At 40.3% G+C, this 25,687-nt stretch overlaps 1 protein-coding gene across 1 annotated transcript in view; it reads right to left on the bottom strand.

Annotated features, from left to right (window-relative positions):
* Positions 1-221: 221 nt before the first annotated feature.
* sec23a (SEC23 homolog A, COPII coat complex component) overlaps positions 222-25,687 on the bottom strand; it is a 41,122-nt gene continuing 15,656 nt past the window's right edge. Inside the window, exons 7-20 of the mRNA XM_033027119.1 lie at positions 25,182-25,326; positions 21,691-21,849; positions 18,876-18,991; positions 17,676-17,799; positions 16,566-16,646; positions 15,891-15,980; positions 13,518-13,624; positions 12,067-12,220; positions 11,870-11,947; positions 11,244-11,405; positions 8,433-8,519; positions 6,119-6,274; positions 1,458-1,523; positions 222-854 (exon numbers count right to left, since the gene is read on the bottom strand). Of these exons, the coding sequence (XP_032883010.1) occupies positions 765-854; positions 1,458-1,523; positions 6,119-6,274; positions 8,433-8,519; positions 11,244-11,405; positions 11,870-11,947; positions 12,067-12,220; positions 13,518-13,624; positions 15,891-15,980; positions 16,566-16,646; positions 17,676-17,799; positions 18,876-18,991; positions 21,691-21,849; positions 25,182-25,326 (1,615 nt within the window). The 3' untranslated portion in view covers positions 222-764. The remainder of the gene's footprint in view (positions 855-1,457; positions 1,524-6,118; positions 6,275-8,432; positions 8,520-11,243; positions 11,406-11,869; positions 11,948-12,066; positions 12,221-13,517; positions 13,625-15,890; positions 15,981-16,565; positions 16,647-17,675; positions 17,800-18,875; positions 18,992-21,690; positions 21,850-25,181; positions 25,327-25,687) is intronic.

The following is a 25,687-nucleotide window of genomic DNA, read 5'->3' as shown; positions in this document are numbered from 1 at the left end:
TGATGTATTTATGATTCCCATTTTGTGTACAATGGGGACTGGCCTGATGCGTTCATAATTCAATGACAACTTACAAATACACCATGTGTAACTTTCATTCCAATTACACAAATAGATTTTCACCACAAAGCAAATAAAACTGAAGCCAACAGTGACAAGTACCAAAAATGTCTCACATAGAAAAAATACATCAGACAAAGTAAGCGAAGGAGCATATCTTAAACAATTTTGTTTTATTTGAAATATTACATAAAACCGCAGGCAAATATTTGTGGAAATTGAGATTTGTTATTTTCGGACAAATTTGCTTTCCATTCTTTGTAAAGTCCAAATACTTTCTTAAATTCAAAGTTCTCAAAATATTCACAAATGTAATTTATTTGCTAATAATGAGTTCTATAAGAGGTTGCACTGCGTTAATTAGAAAAACAGAGCAAATGAGATACATAAAAATACTGTTGTGGATATTTATTCCTTGAGGCAGAAATTAGAAACTGTGCGTCAGTACTTTTCACTGTAGTGTGCAGTTACACAACTTATAGATCATGCCTTTGTACAGGATAGGGCACAAACAATATATATAATAAAGTAAAGCAATTCATAAGTTTTCTTTGGTCTATGACCAGTTCAATATAAATTTGTTCTGTTAAAAAGGCAAGTAGTACAGCTGTAGATGCATAATATAATCTTCACTGAATAGATAGACTGCTAAATCACTTTTTGTTCGCTACAATTGGCCACATCAATGCACCACCATTCCATACTCAGGTGGCACTAGAGACTGCCAGTTTCTTCAGGTGATCCATGAATACTTGCAAGCTGACATCATCCGTGAGGATCGGTGCTCCAGCCTCCTAAGGGAAAGATTCACATTGGAAGTTAATTGCACAAGCCACTTTCCCTTTTCTGCAATAACATACTGGTTTTCAGAGCATACATTAAACTAGATACAGAAGCGCACTTCAGAAATTTAATATTTACACCTAGACTAACTTAACCCACTACATTGATTTATTAGAGACACAAGAAACTCGGCATTTCTGTCTGCCAAGTTCTTTTAGCACTTTCTGTTTTGATGTTCATTTATTACAAATCTACAAATCAATAAAGTTATTTTTGAGAAAAACATTGTTGTTGAGCGTTTCCGTGATTCTCACGTTCAGAACAGCAGCAACCTTTAGTTGATCATAGTAATACATGTTTAGATACTGCATCTTCCGCTGCTATTCTGTTCATCTCATTACTTTTATCATAAACATTTCAGATAATGTCTTCATTTGATCAGTGAATCTTGAGACCAAGTACAAACTACTGAAGTCTCCAATTTATTCTGTGAGTCCATAGGCCAGAGCAAATGATTTGCAATGGGAATAAATCGTTGTATTCTACAGGATTTTAATTCCATTGGCAAAGAAAAAAAATCACATTTTACCAGAGTATAAAACAAACAACCTTACCTGTCCCCATGCATACATGTTATTGTGGGTCTGCGAAGGGTTTACTTTGGACAACAAGAAACGGGCCTGAATACAAAATATAAAAATTACATTAAAGAAAAGAATGCACTTGCATTTATATAGGCTCTATTGCAATCAAGGGACAGTCCAAAATGCCTGACAATCAGTTGTTTGAAATGCTGGATATTTTCACAACTGTGTTGAAAAAACAATTGTAAAAAAACAAATTCCTCTTAAAAGCCTTTTGGGAGAATAACCTGCTGAAATACCTTCAAGGTCGGCAGAGGAGCGGCAGGTGAAGCAGTGAGTGTGGGGATTGGCTGAGAAGGGGAGCGGCCTTGTCGAGGGAAGTGCCTTGTGACAAAAGTGCGAGTCTTTGGCTCAGTGCCTTGTGCGAAAAGTGCAAGTCTTTGGCTTGAGAGTCTTTGGCGAGGAGGCTGAGGGAGGAGACTACACCAAAAGTTGGAGAGGGTGAGATGCAGTGAAGAAATTATGCTTGCAGGATGTGGGAGGTCAGGGACACTGCTGGTGCCTCTGGCTGCCACAACTGTGGAAAGTGTGTCCAGGTTCAGCTACTGAAGGACCATGTTGGGGCACTGGAGAGGCAACTGGATGACCTTAGGATCATCCAGGAAAACGAGTTTCCTGGACAGGACCTACAGCGAGATTGTTACACTGAAGATAATGGAAGAGAGAAGGAGGGTGACGATGAGGAAGGGAAGAAGGGAAGGAAGCTTGGAGTACAGGAGACCTTAGGGGATGTACCTCTTGAAAACAGGTCACCCTCATGGAAGCTGTCGGGACAGAAGACACTGCCATTCTGAATGGGGGACAGGTCTGCGAATCAAAACGTGGCGCTGAGGCAAAGCTGAAGAGACAGACGTCAGGCAGAGCCATGGTAGTCGGGGACTCCATCGTGAGAGGTACAGACAGGGGTTTCTGTGGCAACAGGCGGGATTCAGGGATAGTGTGTTGCCTCCCTGGTGCCAGGATCCAGGACGTCATGCACCGATTGCAGAGCATCCTCAAGGGCGAAGTTGAGCAGCCGGAAGTGGTAGTGCATGTCGGCACAAATGACGTCGGGAAGAAGTGGAAAAAGATTCTGCAGCGTGACTTTAGAGAGCTCGAAGAAGACTGAAAAGCAGGACCCCCAGGGTGGCTATCTCCGGTTTGCTTCCAGTTCCTCGTGCTGGTGAGGGCAGTAACAGGGAGATAGGGGATCTGAATGTGTGTCTGAGGAGCTGGTGCAGGGGGCAGGGATTTAGATTCTTAGACCACTGGGATCTGTTTTGGGGTAAGGGTGAACTGTACAAAAGGGACGGGTTGCACCTTAACAGGCGGGGGGAACAGCATTCTGGCAGGCAGGTTTGCTACACGGGTGGGTTTAAACAAAATTGGGGGGGGGGAGGAGACAGATTGGAAATACAAGGAAGGAGTTAAAGGGAAAGAGAGTACAGGAAAAGTTAAGAAAGCTCACAAAGGGATAGGAAAGTATGGCCAAGTTAAATAGAAATCGATGTGAAAGGTGAGGTGAGTAATGGATTAAAAGTATTATATGAATGCACGAAGTATAAGAAGTGAAGTGGATGAGCTTGAGGCTCAGTTAAAGATTGGTAGATATGACATTGTGGATTATAGAGACATGGCTGCAGGAGGATCGGGACTGGGAACTGAATATTCAGGGTTATACGTCCAAAAGAAAGGACAGGCAGGTGGGCACGGGAGGTGGGGTTGCTCTGTTGGTGAGGGATGAAATTCAGTCCCTTGCGAGGGGTGACATAGGGACTGACGATGTAGAGATGCTGTGGATAGAATTGAGGAATCGTAAAGGTAAGGAGACACTAATGGGAGTTATCTACAGGCATCCAACCAGTAGCCTGGATATAGGGTGCAAGTTGCAGCAGGAGTTAAAATTGGCATGTAACAAAGGTAATGCCACTGTGGTTATGGGAGATTCCAATATGCAGGTAGACTGGGAAAATCAGGTTGGTTCTGGACCCCAAGAAGGGGAGTTTGTAGAGTGCCTCCTAGATGGACTCTTAGAGCAGCTTGTACTGGAGCTTACCAGAGAGAATGAATTCTGGATTTAGTGTTGTCTTATGAACCAGAGTTAATAAGGGAACTCAAGGTAAAGGAACCGCTAGGAAATAGTGACCATAATATGATAGGTTTTAATCTGCAATTTGAGAGGGAGAAGGTTAAATCAGAACTGTCAGTGTTTCAGTTGAACAAAGGGGACTATGAAGGCATGACACAGGAGCTGGCCAAGATCGATTGGAAAAGGATCTTAGCAGGAATGACGGTGGAACAGCAATGGCAGGAATTTCTGGGCATAATCCAGAAGATGCAGGATCATTTCCTTCCAAAGAGGAAGAAAGATTCTAAGGGGACTAATAGGCAACCGTGGCTGACAAGGGAAGTTAGGGATGGAATAAAAATAAAAGATAAGGTGTAGAACATAACAAAGAGTAGCGGGAAGCCAGAGGATTGTGAAACTTTCAAAGGACAACAAAAGGTAAAAAAAATGGCAAGACGGGTGAAAAGATGAAGTACGAGGGTAAACTGGCCATGAATATAAAGAAGGATAGTAAAAGCTTATTTAGGTATGTCAAGAGAAAAAGATTAGTAAAGACAAAGGTGGGTCCCTTGAAGGCAGAAACAGATGAAATTATTATGGGGAACAAGGAAATGGCAGAAGAGTTGAACAGGTACTTTGGTTCTGTCTTCACTAAGGAAGACACAAACAATCTCTCATATGTACTAAAGGAGGTGGCTCTAGAAATCGTGGACGGACTGGTGATTTTCCAATGTTCTATAGATTCAGGATCAGTTCCTATGGATTGGAGGGTAGCTAATGTTATCCCACTTTTCAAGAAAGCAGCGAGAGAAAAAACAGGGAATTATAAACCAGTTAGCCTGACATCGGTGGTGGGGAAGATGCTGGAGTCAATTATTAAAGAAGTAATAACTGCGCATTTGGATAGCAGTAAAAGGATTGGTCCAAGTCAGCATGGATTTATGAAGGGGAAATCCTGCTTGACTAATCTTTTTGGAATTTTTTGAGGATGTGACAAGTAAAATGGATGACGGAGAGCCAGTGGATGTAGTGTATCTGGATTTTCAGAAAACCTTTGATAAGGTCCCACAGATTAGTGGGCAAAATTAGAGCACATGGTATTGGGGGTAGGGTATTGACATGGATAGAGAATTGGTTGGCAGGAAACAAAGAGTAGGAATAAACGGGTCCCTGTCAGAATGGCAGGCAGTGGCGAGTGGTGCCGCAAGGCTCGATGCTGGGGCTGCAACTACAGTATTTACAATATATATTAATGATTTAGATGATGGGATTAAAAGTATCACTCGCAAATTTGCAGATGACACAAAGCTGGGTGGCAGTGTGAACTGCGAAGAGGATGCTCGGAGGTTCCAGGGTGACTTGGACAGGTTGAGTGAGTGGGCTGATGCAGTATAATGTAGATAAATGTGAGGTTATTCACTTTGGTGGCAAGAACTAGAAGGCAGATTATTATCTCAATGGTGTCAGATTAGGAAAAAGGGAAGTGCAACGAGACCTGGGTGTCCTTGTACACCAGTCACTGAAAGTAAACATGCAGGTACAGCAGGTTGTGAAGAAAGCTAATGGCATGTTGGCCTTCATAACGAGAGGATTTGAGTATAGGAGTAAAGAGGTCCATCTGCAGTTGTACAGGGCCCTGGTGAGACCACATCTGGAGTATTTGCACAGTTTTGGTCTCCTAATTTGAGGAAGAACATCCTTGCTATTGAGGTAGGTTCACGAGGTTAATCCCCGGGATGGCGGGACTGTCACATGAGGAAAGATTGGAAAGACTGGGCTTGTATTCACTGGAATTTAGAAGGATGAGAGGGGATCGCATAGAAATGTATAAAATTATAAAAGGACTGGACAAGCTAGATGCAGATAAAGTGTTCCCAATGTAGGGGTAGTCCAGAACCAGGGGCCACAGTCTAAGAATAAAGGGGAGGCCATTTAAAACTGAGATGAGAAAAAACTTTGTCACCCAGATAGTTGTGAATATGTGGAATTCTCTGCCACAGAAGGCAGTAGAGGCCAATTCACTGGATGAATTTAAAAGAGTTAGATAGGGCTCTATGAGCTAGCGGAATCAAGGCATATGAGGAGAAGGCAGGCACAGTTTACCGATTGTGGATGATCAGCCATGATCACAATGAATGGCGGTGCAGGCTCGAAGGGCCAAATTGCCTCCTCTTGCACCTATTTTCTATATCTTTGTCTAAATTACATGGATGTACATTTAAGCCAGTGCAATGATTATCTGTTCTTGGGACAATTCACTTGTCTTCTGTTGATGTTACAATTCAGGATCAGTTCCTCTAATAATCCTGATCCAACATCCCAAATCAGAAGCATACAACATACATTTATTTCCCATATACAATACTGGGGTATGCTAGAACAATACAATGAAGGCATTAATACAAACCAACTTTTCAAATAATATTTGAAGTGCCCAGCAAATACATATTTGTCATTTTTGATTTGTAAAGGAAAACATGATGGTTGTTTTTTATTATTTTATTGTTGTTGATTTGCAATAAGTTAAAGTTACACTTCAAAGCCAGGATTAATATTAACATTGACTTTTAAAGAATGTGATTACCTGACTCCCTCCATGTTCAGTATCAACGTAGCGAGGCATAGGGAATCTGCTGTGCAGAATCTCCTGGGCATCATCAACTGGTGCTTGCAGCAGATGTCGGAAATTTTCATATTCAGGCATATCGTTATAGCCAGCTTTGCGCCATTGAGCTATGGTCTGGGAAGAGTAGTAATCTGATTAGTTACTGTAATCGTTTGTCTTTATTCTTAGAAAAGGTTACTTTAACCATAAAGCAGTTTAAATGAAGCTGAGAGTTTATTAAAATGTGTTAACTTTACAAGTTTCTGTTCAAATACCACTGATACAGCTTTGAGGGTGTAACAATTAGAGTAGATAAGGGAGAGCCAGTGGATGTGGTGCATCTGGACTTTCAAAAAGCCTTTGACAGGTCCCACACAAGAGAATAGTTTGCAAAATTAGAGCACATGGTACTGGGGGTAGGGTATTGACAAGGATAGCGAACTGGTTGTTTCTACAAATATTAAACAGAAATCCTTGAAAAAGAAACATAGAAAATAAGTGCAGGAGTAGGCCATTCGGCCCTCCGAGCCAGCACCACCATTCAATATGATCCTGGATGATCATCCTAAATCAGTACCCCGTTCCTGCCTTCTCCCCATATCCCTTGACCCCGCTATCTTTAAGTGCTCTATCTAACTCTCTCTTGAAAGCATCCAGAGAATTTGTCTCCACTTCCTTCTGTGGCAGGATTCCACAGATTCACAACTCTCTGGGTGAAAAAGGTTTTCCTCATCTCAGTCCTAAATGGCCTACCCCTTATTCTTAAACTGTGACCCCTGGTTCTGGACTCCCCCAACATCGGGAAAAAAATTCCTGCATCTAGCCTGTCCAATAATATGTAAAATAAAAAATATGAAAATATTTATATTTATAAAAAGAAAATATTAAATGTATTTAATATTGTTCATTTTCTTATGATTCTTCAATGTAAGTGAAATAATTTAAAGAATAGTGACCAAAATAAAGATTCTAGACAATAGACAATAGGTGCAGGAGTAGGCCATTTGGCCCTTCGAGCCAGCACCGCTATTCAATGTGATCATGGCTGATCATCCCCAATCAGTACCCCGTTCCTGCCTTCTCCCCATATCCCCTGACTCCGCTATTTTTAAGAGCCCTATCTAGCACTCTCTTGAAAGCATCCAGAGAACCTGCCTCCATCGCCCTCTCAGGCAGAGAATTCCACAGACTCACCACTCTCTGTGAGAAAAAGTGTTTCCTCGTCTCCGTTCTAAATGGCTTACTCCTTATTCTTAAACTGTGGCCCCTGGTTCTGGACTCCCCCAACATCAGGAACATGTTTCCAGCCTCTAGTGTGTCCAAGCCCTTTACAATCTTATATGTTTCAATGAGAATCCCTCTCATCCTTCTAAACTCCAGAGTGTACAAGCCCAGCTGCTCCATTCTCTCAGCATATGACCGTCCCGCCATCCCGGGAATTAACCTTGTAAACCTACGCTGCACTCCCTCCATAGCAAGAATGCCCTTCCTCAAATTAGGGGACCAAAACTGCACACAACACTCCAAGTGTGGTCTCACTATCCATGTCAGCACTCTACCCCCAATACCATGTGCCCTAATTTTGCCCACTAATCTCCTATGTGGGACCTTATCAAATGCTTTCTGAAAGTCCAGTTACATTACATCCACTGGCTCTCCCTTGTCCATTATCCTAGTTACATCTTCAAAAAATTCCAGAAGATTAGTCAAGCATGATTTCCCCTTCGTAAATCCATGCTGACTCAGACCGATCCTGTTACTGCTATCCAAATGTTCGGCTATCTCATCTTATATAATTGACTCCAGCATCTTCCCCACCACCAATGTCAGGCTAACTGGTCTATAATCCCCTTTCTCCCTCCCGCCTTTCTTTAAATGTGGGATAACATTAGCTACCCTACAATCCACAGGAACTGATCCTGAGTCTATAGAACATTGGAAAATTATCACCACAATTTCTAGAGCCACTTCCTTAAGTACCCTGGGATGCAGATTAGAATCCAAAGGAATGTCAATCCATTAAGATCAATATTTTCCTGTTTTTATAAACAATGAAGGACATGTTACAAGCACTAAGTTTTTAAGCACTTTCCTGATCTGAGAAGATGACACTGGAATTTGCTGCAATGTAATCTGTAGAGCAGCAGGGAATCGTGTTCAGCAGCTTCTATATTTCCATATTTAACTGCACATTCGCAAAACATCAGTTTCAAAAGATAATGACAGCAAACCTTTCACCATCATTACGTCTATAATATATAGGCAACTGCTGATCAAAACGACATGTACATACCTCACCGAGGTAGATAAGAATTTGGAAGAATGTGTCCATCAGAAGAATTCGATCAGGAAGAATGCTGCTGCTATCTAGAAGGACAGGCTTCACAAGAGGACAAAAAAATAATCAAAGTTTTTCTCAGAATTATTGATCTCCATCATCCAAAATAATTTCTTAGAACCAAAAGTGAGCAGACACCTCTTTCCTGCCCATAAATAGTGGGACCTACACACTTTGCAGTAGGAGATGGCGTCTATGCATAGAATTGCATAAGATCATTCATTCCAGTACAGTTTAAAATCAGTCCTGCATCAGTCCTCTTGATCTTGTTAACCTCTATTCAACTGTTGTTCCTACGACACAGGCTTCTTTCATGTTCCACACCATTGGTAAAGAACAGTTTAAGTATCTGGGAACCATATTTTGCAATTATCTCTTGCCTAAAGGTCACAACCTCTCCATCACTTCATAATCCTTTTCAGAACTTTTAAAAAATCTATTTGATCAAGCTTTGGGTTAATTCTACCAATATCATCTATTCTGCCCAAATGCTTTTTTTTTTTTTTGTTTATTTTATTAGAAGTTAATACAGTACAAAACAATACAGTGGCACCTAATTTTAGGTGCCAACTATGTCATACCGTAATCCATTCTATGTACAACCTCTAGTTTTATGTTATGAGAAGGAAGTAAGCAAGACCCAAATTCTTTTTTTGGTTACACAAATATCTTTGGTGAATAGATAGGCTGTGTGAATGGCTGTCACACCTGGTTCTAAGAATTGTTTTTAAGATCCAAGAATCCTACATATTAAGTTAGTACCAATTGTGATCTACTACACTTTCTATTAAACAAGACCTTCATAGTTTGATGAAAAATTTAGAAAATACTTTCCAATTATCAGCTGCTACCCAAAAGCAACAGTGTAAACCGTCGCTGCAAGTGAAGCCTCTGCACCAAGCAAAAGCTATTTTAAGCAAACATTACAGTCAAGAGCCTGTCCCACTTGGGCGACATTTTCGACGACAGCCTGAAGAGGTTGTCATGTCGTGGTCGGGTCGTCACGGGGCTTGACGCGTGGTGACGCATGTAGTGACGTGCTGGTGACGCGCGGTGTCTCCCTGTCGCCCCTGGATTTTGGAATGTTCAAAATCCAGGGGCGACATATGGGTGTCTCATCATGTCGTGCGCCCTGTCACACGCTGCCGTATGTTGTCCTGCGGGTGACGCCCGGTTAGGGTTAGGGACCACAGATGGGCCGTAAAATATTCTGTGACAGCACCCCCCACCTCCCCTCCGTCCCCTCGCCTTGCTTCAAAATGGGTGGTGGGTATTCAGACAGTGGCTGGAGCAGGTGGGTGGCACTGGGTACATTGACAACATTGCCTGTACCCAGTTGAAAAGCCCGCTGCCTCTGGGAGTTTGGGGAGACCATTGGAAGAGAGATCTGCCTCTGGGACAACTCGTGGCCAACAGTTTAGTTCCCATGAGGAGCAGGCAGAACATTGGGGGTTTGAGTCCAACCCCTGCAGCCCCTGTGTCACATTTAGTTCAGAGATACAGTGCCCTTCGGCCCACCGAGTCCGCACCGACCAGCGATCCCCCGCACACTTTATTACCCCGGACAATTTATACTTATACCAAGCCTATCAACCTAGAGTTAGGGCTAGGGTTAAGGTTAGGGTTTCCTCCCACACTCCAAAGGCGCATAGGTTTGTATAAATTGTGCCTAACGTTTGTGGGATAGTGTGCAGGGGATCGCTGGTCGCAGGCTGGGTGCACAAATGGGGGGCATCGGTGAAAGTGGGGGGTGGGGGGGGGGTTGGAGAATGGGAGAAGGGAGGGAGAAGCATGGTCTAGTTTACTTACATACATAATGGTTGATCTGTATTTTTACTCTGTTTATGTTTAACACTTCCTTAAAATGGTGTCTAATTGTTAACCATAATTTTAACACAGGTGAGCATATTTCCGAATGCAAACATTAATGAATTCTCTCATTGCATTCAAGACTGAACTTTATTGCCTTCCCTCACAGTGGGAAACGTTGATGTGGGGATGTTAAACTCTATCGTGTGTTGTGTTCTTTTTTATTCGTATGGCTGTATGGTAACTCAAATCTCACTGCACCAATTGGTGCATGTGACAATAAATGTAACTTGAACTTGAACATGAACATGAATTCCGTTGGTGAGGCCATATTTAAAGTATTGTGTTCAGTTCTAGGCACAATGTTATAGAAAAGATGTTGTTAAGCTGGAAAGGGTACAGAGAAGATTTACAAGGATGTTGCCAGGGCTAGAGAGTCTGAGCTATAGGGAGAGGTTGAGTAGGCTGGGACTCTTGGAGTACAGGAGGATGAGGGGTGATCTTATTGAGATGTATTAAATCATGAGAGGAATAGATGCACAGAGTCTCTTGCCCAGCATAGGTGATCGAGGACCAGAGGACATAGGTTTAAGGTGAAGGGGAAAATATTTAATGCAAATCTGAGGGGTAACTTTTTCACAGAAAGTGTGGTGGGTGTATGGAACAAGCTGCCAGAGATGGTAGTTGAGGTAGGGACTATCTCAACATTTAAGAAAGTTAGACAGGTACATGGATGGGATAGGTTTGGAGGGATTTGGACCAAACGCAGGCAGGTGGGACTAGTGTAGCTGGGCCATGTTGACCGGTGTAGGCAAGTATGGCCGAAGGGCCTGTTTCCACACTGTATCATACTATGACTCTATTCAGTATTTGAAAGCCCAGCTGTAATATCAGCTCAGTAATTATTCAATTTGACATCAACAGAAGAATTACATGATTGGAAACACGACTTCTTACCTCTGGTGGGCCATTGAAAGAATAGGCATATAGGATCGGTTGAATCATAATAAGAGACTGTGTAAGATCCTGGCGCATGAAATGGTGACGATAATAAGAACTTTCATCCGGGCTGTTGTTAAAAACTTGCAAGAATGGAGATCGCCTCAGATGGAACATAAACTAAAACAGACAGAAAATTTCTGTATTCCACAGTTTCAGCATTATTCTAATTCCCGCTGTCCTTGTTTATCTCCATTTATTTACATCCCCTCCAGACAGATTAACTACAATTAACATGCTTTCACCACACAGCACATTGACCTCTCACTCAATCTCTCAGTTCTGGCCACCTCTCCCTTCTCTGCAATCTAAAATGCATTTGATGTCCTTTTCCCACTTGAATGTTAATTCTGGTTTTTTCCTCAAAACCATGACCTGAGAATTTCATGCATTTTCTGGTTTTATTTCCGATATTCAACATCTGCAGATTTATTTGTCTTTTAAGAAAAAAACGAATTTAATCTCCCCAGTGCACACTTTGCATCTGACAAATTACATATTACAATGAACACAACATTAAAAATTTAAATGAACCAAAATCTACAAAAAAACTCATAATTGGTAATAAGGTTCTCACTACATACCTGTGGGTACAAAGAAAATGTTTCAGAGAATTTGAAAGAGGCTGGATCATCTTTATGGTAATCTCCAAATTTCTGACACTGATAAAGAGGAAAAGACTAGATAAATTACACATTATATACATTAAAAAAACAGAAAAAAAATTTGCAATCAGATTTCTTGCCTCTTTGCCCTCTCCCTAACCAGAAAATGATCATACCAGTCGTATAAGTTGTCTGTCGAGCCATCTCAGGACATCTGGTCCCTCTTCAGTCTCTGCTCTGTAAACTGCCAGTCTTGCCATTAGAACGGCTGCAGCTTCTTGATCAAATGATGCAGCAATGTTCTGGATATGAGTTTGCGCATCAGCCCAGCTTTACCAAAAGGAGAAAGAGACAATTCATACAAAATTTTATCAATAAAAGCTTTAAGATAATTAAAGTATATCCATTAGTTTAGTTTATTGTCATGTGTACCGAGGTACACTGAGAAGCTTTTTGTTGCGTGCTAACCAGTCAGCGAAAAGACAATACATGATTACAATCCAGCCGTCCATCTAGCTGTACAGACACATGATAAAGGGAATAACATTTAGTGCAAGATAAAATCCAGTAAAGTTTGATTAAAGATAGTCTGAGGGTCCAATCATCGACCCCGTTCTTTGCCTGCCCCCCCTCCACCACAACACATCTCAGGTGTAGTTTCAAACCCAGTCTCTTGCACCTATTTCAGTTCTATTCTAATCCTCATTCCAGACTCAGCCCCCCTGCAGTAATGTTTTTTAAGTATTTTTAAATTTCCATAGCAGCCTCCTGATGGTTGGAACCGGGCTGAAAAACCAAACGTGGCCGACAGGTGTATGAAGATCACGGAAAGCAAGACTTATTTGACTGGCCTCACTGACACCGCAACTGGTGAAATTTTGCATTCGTCTTCAGTCCTTCATATCAATGAACTGCAAAATGGCAGCTTGGGAAAATAAATTCAATGGGAGGTAAACAGATGCAGACACCATGACAAATGAAGACAGTCACAGAGCTACCATCGTCATCAGCCATTAAGTTCTGCTTATTATTATAATTCACCTGTTTCACCCACTTGCCCGATCATGCTGCAATCCTTCAATGTTCATGCTTACCTTACTTCTCCACTGATGTCGCCCTTGGCAGTTTCAACAACTATTCCCAAGGCATGTTCCACATCATTTTCTTAAGTTCTGCTAACCAATATCTCCCTAAACTAATTCTGCACTCACTTCTATAGAGCATGTAATTAATCAAGCAACTGGTAAATGCTTCTTTTATAAAGAATAAAATTCACAAAAGACGAGACAAAATGATAGGAAACAGGAAGAGATAGAAAAAAAGTGAAAATACATTTTTTTTTAAAGACACAAAATCAGTATCAGGAGGTCAAAAATCCAGGCAACAATCCTGTGTTCTCAAGAGCATGAAAGAGCCAAAATAAATGTCTCCCACATACACACACAGTGGGAGTTAGAAGCCGACTCAACGTTAGTAAACAGAAAAAAATGGCTAAATTTTAAGAGGAAATTTGTGAAAATAATAATCAGCACAGGAGCTAAAACTGCACAAACTTACATTCATGTTAATTTCTCTTGGTAAAATAGTAACATTTCAAGAACATGAAGCTTTGTACTTTTAAACTTACTTTCTGGCAATTGTTGCAACTCTGATGCGCCTTTGTCCACTAGAATGCTGATACTGTGTCACAAACTGAATAGCACCGCGGCCACCTTGAGGAATTGGAGCATTGTGCTGCGAATATAACATTTGACATTAGATTTGGTCACAACAATGCAGCAGGCTAAGGTCATTAATGGAGCAGTTTACAGTGGCCTCCAAAGTACACAAAAATGCTGGAAAAACTCAAAGGGTGCAGCAGCATCTATGGAGCGAAGGAAATAGGCGACGTTTCGGGCCGAAACCCTTCTTCAGACTTCTACAGTGGCCTTCATACTGTTTGGGACAAAGACCCATCATTTATTTATTTCCCTCTGTACGCCGCAATTTGAGATTTGTAATAGAAAAAAAATCACATGTGGTTAAAGTGCACATTGTCAGAATTTAATAAAGGCCATTTTTATACATTTTGGTTTCACCAGGTAGAAATTACAGAAGTGTTTATACATAGTCTCCCCCATTTCAGGACACCATAATGTTTGGGACACTGCAATGTCATGTAAATGAAAGTAATCATGTTTAATATTTTGTTGCATATCCTTTGCATGCAATGACTGCTTGAAATCTGCGATTCATGGACATCACCAGTAGCTGGGTGTCTTCTCTGGTGATGCTCTGAGAGGCCTGTATTGCAGCCTTCTTTAGCTTATACCTGTTTTGGGGGCTAGTCCCCTTCAGTTTTCATATAAAAGACATGCTCAATTGGGTTCATATCGGGTAATTGACTTGGCCACTCTAAAATAGACCATTTTTTAACATTGAAAATTTCCTTTGTTGCTTTAGCATTAAGTTTGGGATCATTGTCTTGCTGTAGAATGAACCGCCAGCCAATGAGTTTTGAGGCATTTGTTTGAACCTTAACAGATAGGATGCATCTATACACTTCAGAATTCATTATGCTACTACCATCAGCAGTTGTATCATCAATGACAATAAGTGAGCCAGTACCTTCAGCAGCCATACATGCCCAGGCATAACACCCCCTCCACTGTGTTTCACAGATGAGGTGGTATGCTTTGGATCTTGGGTGATTCCTTCCCTCCTCGATACTTTGTTCTTGCCATCACTCTGATATGTTAATCTTTGTCTCACCTATCCACAAGACATTTTTCCAGAACTGTGGTTGCTCTTTTAAGTACTTCTTGGCAAACTGTAACCGGGCCATCATATTTTTGCGGCTAACCAGTGGTTTGCATCTTGCAGTGTAGCTTCTATATTTCTGTTCATTAAGTCTTCTGCAGACAGTGGTCATTGACAAATCCACACCTGACTCCTGAAGAGTGTTTCTGATCTGTCGAACAGGTGTTTAGGGATTTTTCTTTATTATAGAGAGAATTCTTCTGTCATCAGCTGTGGAGATCTTCCTTGGCCTGATAGTCCCTTTGCGATTAGTAAGCTCACCAGTGCTCTTTCTTCTTAATGATGTTGGTAAGCCTAAGGTTTCTACCCTTTAAAAATACCTACTGATTTGGCCTTCACAGCCTTTTGCGGCCTTCCACAGATTCACCTCCCTCTGACTAAATAAATATCTCATCTCCTTCCTAAAAGAACATCCTTTTATTCTGAGGTTATGACCTAGTCCTAGACTCTCCCACCAGTGGAAACATCCTCTCCACATCCATTCCATACAAGCCTTTCACTATTCTGTATGTTTCAATGAGGTCCCCCTTCATTCTTCTAAACTCCAGCGAGTACAGGCCCAGTGCCGACAAACGCTCATGATAGGTTAACCTACTAGTTCCTGGGATCATTCCTGTAAACCTCCTCTGGACCCTCTCCAGAGCCAGCACATCCTTCCTCAGATATGGTGCTCAGAATTGCTCACAATATTCCAAATGCGGCCTTACCAGCGTCTTATAGAGCCTCAGCATTACATCCCTGTTTTTGTATACATGCCCTCTTGAAATAAGCATTGAGTTTGCTTTCTTTACTACCAATTCGACTTGCAGATTAACTTTTTGGGAATCCTGCACCAGCATTCCCAAATCCCTTTGCACTTCAGATTTCTCGATTCTCTCCCCATTTAGAAATGTAACTTTTCTTTTCTCAAGTTAGATCAGTATATAAATACTGATGAATTGAAGATTGATCTGTGATAAACAACAGTGAGAAAGGTTTCTAAAATATGCGTGGAGGGGGATGTCTATGTAGCAGTGGTGTGAAGGAGATGACAGGTTCAATATAAAAATACACCTGCTCATTTCAGGATCATTGAATATAGTGGAGAACTTGCATGGGTTATTGAAATTTACAATATTAGAATATAAATGCAAGTTATTTGGTGCAGTGACCATAGGCAGGGTGGACGAGATCTCTAGAATGTCATTATTTTTTTACAAACCTGATTCACAACCTCAAAGTAGATACCAAGTGTTGTATTGTGGTCCAGACCACAAATCTTCCACTGGCAGGTGCCACCTGTTCCTATTTCCTGCGAACAAGATCAAAGCCGTCAGTTAATATCATCTCTACTATGCTAAATACCGCCTCCTTTTTTCTGCTGAGACAATTTAGTTTTGCTTTTATGTTTTTAATTTAGTTCTTCACTGCTGCATTATACCATTTGAAGAATTTAAAATCATTGACACGTCATCACTGTAATAATTCGATGACATGTCATTTCAATTGGAATGCTATCAATATTGCTCTATAATTTTACATGGTCCTGCTATACCACCTCTGATATTACTGCTTAAGTTACTAATATTAAGTTAAGATATTAAGTTACTGCAATACCTCCTCTGATATTACCATCTGAAAATTTCAACACCTCTCCATCTATATGCAAATCATTGAAATGATTTTGAGAAAATGCCTGCAACTCAAATTTCCGTTTGTTCCCATCTAACCAATTTTAATCTCGTTTGCAATACTGAACATCTTTCATATTAATTATTCTTCTCTAATAATCTCCTGTGTTATAACTTGTCGATTGTTTTTCTCAGGTTAATGTGCACCACACCAAGTGCATATCCCACTTAGCAAATAAAAAATTGACAGACACAATTAGACTCACATTTTCTGACACACAAGGTCCTTTGGCGCAAAGTGATATGCAGGGCCCAATAGCTCCAGAAATCTTGATTTCCCTTGATGTCTATTGGAATAAATGCAGTATAAAAAAAGAATTGATACGCACAAGAGTTTGAAAACGTCTTTTGAAACTATCAGGGCAACAATCAGTTTCTATATGATGTTCAGCATCTACAATTCATCTTCCACTGAAAGTAAGCTTTCCAATTTGAACTAACAGTTGAATAGTAATTGTGCTGTATTATGTTCAGTGCAAACCTCTACACAGTTTAATAATTTGTGATAAGCAAATTAAATGTTTAGATTTTGAGTTCTGGGTTTTGAGTGCTATTGATTCTTCGTAGACCCTTTCGTATAAAGCATCACAACATTACATTACAAATTAAAGTATTGGAGTTATTGTATAATTATAACATTGGATATTTCAACTTCAGGATTTTTAGCAAGTTGCATTTTAAAATTGACAATAAGGTCAAGTCAAAAAGGTTGATTCATTCATCCTTGTAAATTTGAATTTTAAAAGCATGTCAACATTGTGCATATTCAGAAAAATGTTGGACCAATTTTACAACTCCATTCATTAAATTATAATAAAAAATCTGCCACAAGGCTAATGCAATTTAACAATACGAGAAACAAATGCATTAGGTAATTTTAGAGTTATTCCACATACATTTTAAATTCTCAGTTATTTGATGATACCTACTCTTGACATGAATCATGATGCTAAAACCATTTTTCGGGCATCCTTGCTTGGCGAAACAAAGTTGGGAAATTATGTCTATTTTATTTCCTAATGTTAATTCCTTTGTACTCAAAGCCATGGATGTCCATTTAAAACACCGTTGTTTAGAATCCAACCTAAAATTAAGTCTTAATTAAGGACTTCCAAAGTGACAGATAATACTACATTTTCAAAGAGTCAACACCAAAAATAACAAAACTGAAAATGATGTTCACTTCAAGTTCCAACTTGGGCCATATGATCATATGAAAAGTTCTGATACTTGTCACTTTCTACAAGGTAAAAAATTCCAGAATGTAGTCTCCTATTGTAATAAAATGGATTGTGATGAGAAATGTTCACTTATACCTTAATTTCCAGTGTGCCTCCAAAAGCCATTTTAAATTGCCCCTGAATATCCTTCGTAAACACTCGTTGAAAGGTTTGTTTAAATAGAGATGTGTTGAACGAGTCCCCCATCACCATGTAACCACTTAAGGAAAGATAAAGGAGAAAAATTACAACAAACAATAAGAAAAATGAAATTGGAGAAATTACACAAAGGTCTTTAAAAAGATTGTGAGTCTGAAAAATGGTTACAATTTCCAATACTTTCAGGAGATTAAAGCTCAAATGTTAATCCCAAATTTGTTCCACGAATCATCCTGCTATTTCAGACTGTATGTTTGAATGGATATATTTCATAGGCTTAAGTTAGTACAATGAAGGGAAATTGATTCAGGTTATTATAGAAGGATAAATATTTACTATTCTTTAAAATGTTTTGGCACAGTGAAGAACTTTTAATACTTCACACAAAATGTATCTCCAATATTAGTCAGATGGTAATAATGATTATTAATTTAATATGATTTCTTCAATCAAATATTACTCTGCTACTAAATAGTCATTGAAAAAAATTGTATTTTATTTTTGACGCTGGATGCACCATGGTCTCAATGATTCACATAGTCATAAAGTACATGTTGCTTAAATATATATATTTGATGTAAAATATAGACCCTCAGTCAAATACATTTTACGTTAAGGGTGAAAGCAAAGCAATACTGTTAAAAAGCAGTCTCCAAATCCTGTCATAAATTTGTCGGAAGGAACTGCAGTTGCTGGTTTAAACCGAAGATAGACATAAAATGCTGGAGTAACTCAGCAGGATAGGCAGCATCGCTGGAGAGAAGGAATGAATGATGTTTCAGACTGAAGAAGGGTCTTGACCCGAAACATCATCCATTCTTTCTCTCCTGAGATGCTGCCTGTCCCGCTGAGTTACTCCAGCATTTGGTGTCTATCTCTTGTCATAAATTCCCTACATAATGAAAACTGAAACTAAGTAGCATAACAGCTCTAAGGCAAGAAATACATTATTCATTCATTTATAATGCAACAAAAGTTTATTTTGACTAGCCTTTCCAACCCATTTTAGAAAATAATAATAGAACTTATTCACTATATATGCAATTTAACATTTCTCTGTTTTTTTTTGTTATACTTTTAATCTGGAGCCGCAGGAACAATATTGTGATTCACACATGCCATGTAGCTTTTACTTACCCTGTGTGATTTGGGCAGCACTTCATTTCATTGAGCCCAGTCTGATCTAAAGCACAGGCATAGATATCAATAACGTGGCCATTTGCTGCTGCTCGATTCGATAATGCTTCATAATGCTATTTTAAGAATGAAGGTTCAAACACCAACAAATATTAAACCAACTCAAAATCTCGAACACATATTAAACATGATACAAAATTAATCCATTAACCAGCAATGTCTCAACAGCTCTGGAAACATTAAGCAAATAGAGAACATCATTTTTATATTATTTACTGCAAAGTAATTAAAAATGTGTACACTAGATACAACTAATGTTACAATGTCTACGATGGAGTATGATCATTGGGATTACATTATGAAGATTAAACATGTTTAAACATATCACACCCATTAGAATCTCATGATTGAGACATTTGGGATGAATGGAGGAGGGCTATGGGTGAGTGGTGGAATATTGCATTGGGGAACATGTTGCGTTGGGGGAACGGGTGAGTGGTGGAATATTGCATCGGGGGAGCAGACCCAACTGGTCTGCACTTAGTCCAGTTAAGTTCAAGTTACATTTATTGTCACATGCACCAATTGGTGCAGTGAGATTTGAGTTACCATACAGCCATATGAATTAAAAGAACACAATACACGATAGAGTTTAACATAAACATCCCCCCACAGCGGAATCAACGTTCCCACTGTGAGGGAAGGCAATAAAGTTCAGTCATCTTCCTCATTGTTCATCCGTGGTCGTGGCCTTTGAGCCCTGTGCAGTCGCCGCTACGGACGGCCCGATTCAATGGGCCGAATGGCCTAATTGGCATTGTAAAATTGCTATGTTTCACTATCAATCATGGTGAAAGTATTCTGAATATCCCATGGAAATTAAATTATAGATTGCGATTCACCAAAATTTGAAACAGCAAAACAAAAAAAATAAAGAAAATAATGGGAGACTGACAATTCTCTGAAGGACAAGACATTAGTAAGAATACTCCAGACTACCATATATAATCTTTGAAAATTCCCTCGATTCAGAAATTAACAGCCTATGATTAATGTCAGGATGATCAAAAGCCTCAATGTTTAACTAATAAACCAATGACGATTTGTAAAGGTAAAATGTGACTTGCAAACATGACTGAATTTTTGAAAGGTCAACTAAAATAGTGGACCTGAGCATTGTTATTCAGAACAAATGTGAGAAGACACTCAAAACTGATTGTTAGCTAAAATTGTTCTTAAATTGAAGGTAAAGTGTTGACCTGGTTAGGAAACTAGCAGTGACCAGAAAAGTCAAGTTTGGAAAATAAGGGATAGTTACCAGGAAGTAACCAATGGCACCCCATAGGTTGTTTTGGAGGCTCAACTATTAACACTGCATTCATTAATGTCAATGATACGACAGAAAGCTATATGCTAAGTTTGTTAATGACACAAATAAAAAGGATTGCAATTACTGCATTCTAGAAACAAGGAACTATAGATGCTGGTTTACAAAAAAAGACAAAGTGTTGGAGTAACTCAGCAGGTCAGGCAGAACATGGATAGGTAACATTTCGGGTTGTGACCCATCTTCAGGCTCTGAAGAAGCTCTCCTCCTCTCAGTCAGATACAATTAGTACAGGTGGTTACATTAAATTCTATACAGTTATTCAAAGATTAGCTGATTATGAGATTTTCCTAGATCTAGATTCTTCTGGGTCAGGATTCTTCTTCAGACCAAAGGGACCCAACCCAAAATGTCACCTGTCCATTCCCTCGGCAGGTGCTGCCTGACCTGCTGAGTTCCTCTAGCATTTTGTGTTTTGCTCATTTGCAGCATCTGCAACCTAGTGCAAAGGAGTACTTTCAATATGGAGATTGATAGGTTCTTGATTATTAAGGGTGTCAAAGGTTAAGAGAGAAGAAAGGGGTTGAGAGGGAAAAAATGATCAGCCATGATCTCATGACGGAGCAGATTCAATGGGCCGAATGGCCTAATTCTGCTCCAATGTCTTATAGAAAGAGCCAAATAGTTAGTGGAATTCTGAATAAGATTCAAGAGAGTTTATTGTCATGTGTCTCATTGTCCTGATAGGACAATGAAATTCTTGCTTTGCTTCAGCACAACAGAACATAGCAATACATTTGGTTCAGCATATCTGATGCAATCAGAGGAGTTCTGGGCCTTAATCCCTAGGAAGGTTATGGGAGAGGAAAGTAACCTAGATGTTCCAGAATTATTTCTGGACAAGGTTAATTACAAGGTGGAATTACACAAACAAAGATTGTTTTTCCTGAAATTTAGATATCAAGGAATGATCTAATCAAAACTTAAAAGTATGAAGGAAAACAAATTCTGCAACAAAATATGATGCATTTCGAATGATAGTTGAATGCAGTATTAGAAATAGATAATGCCAAAAATATATATATTTTTTAAGGACTGAAGTTTAAAACCACTTCAACATCAGAAGTATGGAATGAGTTGGGACTTTTTCTGGAAATGGCAGATGATGCTAGTTCATTGATTAATTTTGTGCTTGCGATTGGCTAATACTTGTGAAGCGATTTAGATCAAATGTCACATGCCAGTAAATTAAGTATGGTGACAGATCAGCCGTTATTTTGCTGAAGGGCACGCCTGTTCCTAATTTCTATTTATAGCTGGTTACATGAAGTAAGGTCACAGATTGACCGTGACCACATTAGAGACAAACTTGAAAAAAAAACTACATAACAGTTAACATTCCAGTTTGTAGGCCTTTGAGCAGATTCAGTGGGCTAGAACTACCCAAGAGAGCATGTTCATACTGAGGAAGAAGTGTGCATCATTTACCTTCATAGCTTTCTTCATATATTTAATGTTGTCTTTCTCAATGTCATGCCAAGATCTAATGGGTGACTTTAGATCATCACCAACAACCATTCCAGGTCCTTGTGTGGCTGGTCCCCCAATGAATAACATCACACGACCTCCAGTGTTGGGGAAAGTGCACTGGTTTAAAAGAAAAACAAAATCAAATGAACGTCAAAGGAAATGTAGCAATAAGTAATTACTCTGAACCATTATTGTTCAACATGCACTAAAGTATTCTGTGGTCATTGAGTCAGACAGCGTGGAAAGAAGCCCTTCGGCCCAACTTGCCTGTGCCAATCAATATGCCCCATCTATACTAGTCCCACCTGCTTGCATTTGTCCCGTATCCTTCTAAACGTATCTTACCCACGTACCTCTACAAATGTTTTTTAAACGTTGCATTTGTACCTGCCTCAACTACCTCTCCTGGCAGCTCGTTCCACCCATTGTGTAAAAAAGATGCCCCTCAGGTTCCTATTAAATCTTTCCCTGTCACCCTAAACGCATGTCCTCTGGTTCTCAATTCTCCTTCTCTGGGTAAAAGATTCTGCATTTACCCTATCTATTCTTCTCATGACTTATACACCTTCATAAGATCACCCCTCCTCCTGAGCTACAAGGAATAAAGTCCTAACTCGTTTAACCTCTCATAAGGTTATAAGGCATGGGAGTAGAATTAGGCCATTCGGTCTATCAAGTATACTTCGCCATTCAATCATGGCTGATCTATCTCTCCCTCTTAATCCCATTCTCCTGCCTTTTCCCCATAACTCATACCTGTACTAATCAAGAATCTATCTCTGCCTTAAAAATATGCATTGACTTGGCCTCCACAGCATTCTGTGGCAAAGAATTCCACAGATTCACCACCCTGACTAAAGAAATGTATCCTCATATTCCTTACTAAAAGAATGTCCTTTAATTCGAAGGCTATGACCTCTTGTCTTAGACTCTCCCAGTAGTGGAAACATTCTCTCCACATCCATTCTATGCAAGCTTCTCACTATTCTGAATGTTTCAATAAGGACCCCCCTCATTCTTCTAAACTCCAGCGAGTACAGGCCCAGTACCAACAAACGCTCATCATAGGTTAACCTACTAATTCCTGGGATTATTCCTGTAAAGCTCCACTGGACCTTCTCCAGAGCCAGCACATCCTTCCTCAGATAAGGTGCCCAAAATTGCTCACAATATTCCAAATGCGGCCTTACCAGCGCCTTATAGAGCCTCAACATTACATCCCTGTTTTTGTTTACAAGCCCTCTTGAAATAATTGCTAGCATTGAGTTTCCTTTCTTTACTACCGATTAAACTTGCAGATGATCTTTTTGGGAATCCTGCACCAGCACTCCCAAGTTCCTTTGAACCTCCGATTTCTGGATTCTCTCCCCTTTTAGAAAATGTGCTCTCACTGTAGCTCAGGCCCTCGAATCCTAGCAACATCCTCATAAATCTTCACTGCACCATTTCCAACTTAACGACATCTTTCCTGTAACAGGGTGATCAAAAATGAACACAATACTCTAAATGTGGCCTCACCAATGTCTTGTACAAAAAAGTGACAGAAAGTGAAGAGACAGGAAGTGATGTTGTTGCTTTATAGGTCTTTGGTTAGGCCATATTTGGAGCAGAGTATGCAGTTTGATTGCCCCATTACATGAAGAATGTGGATGTTCTGGAGAGCGAGCAGAAGAGAGTCAGCAGATGGCTGCCTGGATTGGAGGGCATTTGCTATGAGGAGAGATTGGAGAAAGTTTAGTGATTGAGTAGCGACATAGTAGAAGTGTGCAAACGTTATGGAATGTGAAAGAACAGAAGACAAAGACAAAAGTGGAGAGGTGCTAAGTTTCACACGCACGCACGCGCACACACACACACACACACTCTGTTGGGGAGCCTAGAATGCACTGCCAGTGGTGGTGGTGCTGGAGGCAGTTACAATAGGACCATTTAAGAGGCCTTCAGATAGGTACATGTTTACGCAGGCAATGGAGGGACATGGTTTCCGTGCAGGTAGCACAGCATGGTTTAATCTAGCATCATGTTTAGCACTGGCATTATGTGCCAAAGGGCCCATTCCTGCAAGACCATTACATGCGCAACTCCCTGGTTAACTCATCCCTTCCCACCCAAACCACTGCCTCCCCAGGCACTTTCCCTGCAACCGCAGAAGATGCAACAGCTGTCCCTATACCTCCCCCATCGAATCCATCCAGGGACCCCGACAGTCTTTTCAGGTGAAGCAGAGGTTCACGCACCTCCTCCAATCTCATCTACTGTATCCAGTCTTTTCAGGTGAGGCAGAAACATAGAAAATAGATGCAGGAGGAGGCCATTTGGCCCTTCGAGCCTGCACCTCCATTTATTGTGATCATGGCTAATCATCCACAATCAGTAACCCGTGCCTGCCTTCTCCCAATATCCCTTGATTCCGCTAGCCCCTAGAGCTCTATCTCTCTATTAAATTCATCCAGTGAATTGGCCTCTACTGCCTTCTATGGCAGAGAATTCCACAAATTCACAACTCTCTAGGTGAAAATGTTTTTTCTCATCTCAGTTTTAAATGACCTCCCTTTTATTTTAGACTGTGGTCCCTGGTTCTGGACTCCCCCAACATTGGGAACATTTTTCCTGCATCTAGCTTGTCCAGTCCTTTTATAATTTTATATGTTTCTATAAGATCCCCTCATCCTTCTAAATTCCAGTGAATACAAGCCCAGTCTTTCCAATCTTTCCTCATATGACAGTCCTGCCATCCCGGGGATTAACCTCGTGAACCTACGCTGCACTGCCTCAATAGCAAGGATGTCCTTCCTCAAATTAGGAGACCAAAACTGCACACAATATTCCAGATGTGGTCTCACCAGGGCCCTGTACAACTGCAGAACCTCTTTACTCCTATACTCAAATCTTTGCAGAAGGACCTCTTTACTCCTATACTCAAAGCAGAGTTTCACTTGCACCTCCTCCAATCTCATCTACTGTATCCACTGTTCTAGATGTGGACTCAAATATATCGGCAAGACCAAGCAGAGACAGGGCGATCGTTTCGCTGAACAGCTTCGCTCAGTCCTCCTTGGTCTACGCAATCTCCTGGTTGCCAAACACTTCAACTTTCCTTCCCATTCCCAGTCTGACCTCTCTGTCCTAGGCCTCCATCGCTGTCAGAGTGAGACCAAACGCAAATTAGAGGAACAGAACCTCATATTTCGTTTGGGGAACTTACAACCCAGTGGTATGAAATTGATTTCTCTAATTTCAAGTAATCCTTGCATTCCCTCTCTCAACATCCCTCCCTCAACTTAGTCATCTTGTGTCGATCTTCAGTATAAACAGCATCTGCAGTGGCTTCCTACACACTGTACTGTTCTATGCTCTAGATTAAACGGTTAATGCTGGTGTTACAGTTTTGTAGTTGTTCTCATGCCAGTTTACAAAATAGAATTTATTTTATGTGGAGGGTGCCGTACCTCTAATAGACCAACAGCAATGGACAGAGCAACCCCAGTTGATCTCAATGGTCTTTTCCCCTGGGGTACAGGCCAAGGATCACGTTGCAGTTCTCCCAAAAGATCAGTCAAGTTCATGTCAATTTTTTGTACCGGTTGCAAAAATCTGTGAAATTAAATGTTTATAAATAGAGTATATGAAACATTTATAAAACATTTGAGAACTATTACACTGCTCAAAAACTACGGTAGATTCAGCTTCTCAAATAGATCATGAATAGCTCAGCATTAAATTAAAGGAGTGATAAGCATAAATATTTAAACATTAGGAATTAAGATATATACATATATGTATATATATATATGTGTATGTATATATATATATATATATATATATATATATTAGACCAAGTGCAGACCCATTGGGTCTGCTCCCCCAACAGTGTGATCCCCCTACGCAATATTCCACCACTCACCCGTCCCTCAACGCAACTGAACCCGTTCCCAAATGTAAGATTCCAGCACTT

The sequence above is a fragment of the Amblyraja radiata genome, chromosome 9, assembly GCF_010909765.2.
Source record: "Amblyraja radiata isolate CabotCenter1 chromosome 9, sAmbRad1.1.pri, whole genome shotgun sequence".
NCBI lineage: Eukaryota > Metazoa > Chordata > Chondrichthyes > Rajiformes > Rajidae > Amblyraja > Amblyraja radiata.
This window is presented reverse-complemented; position numbering and strand designations above follow the sequence as displayed.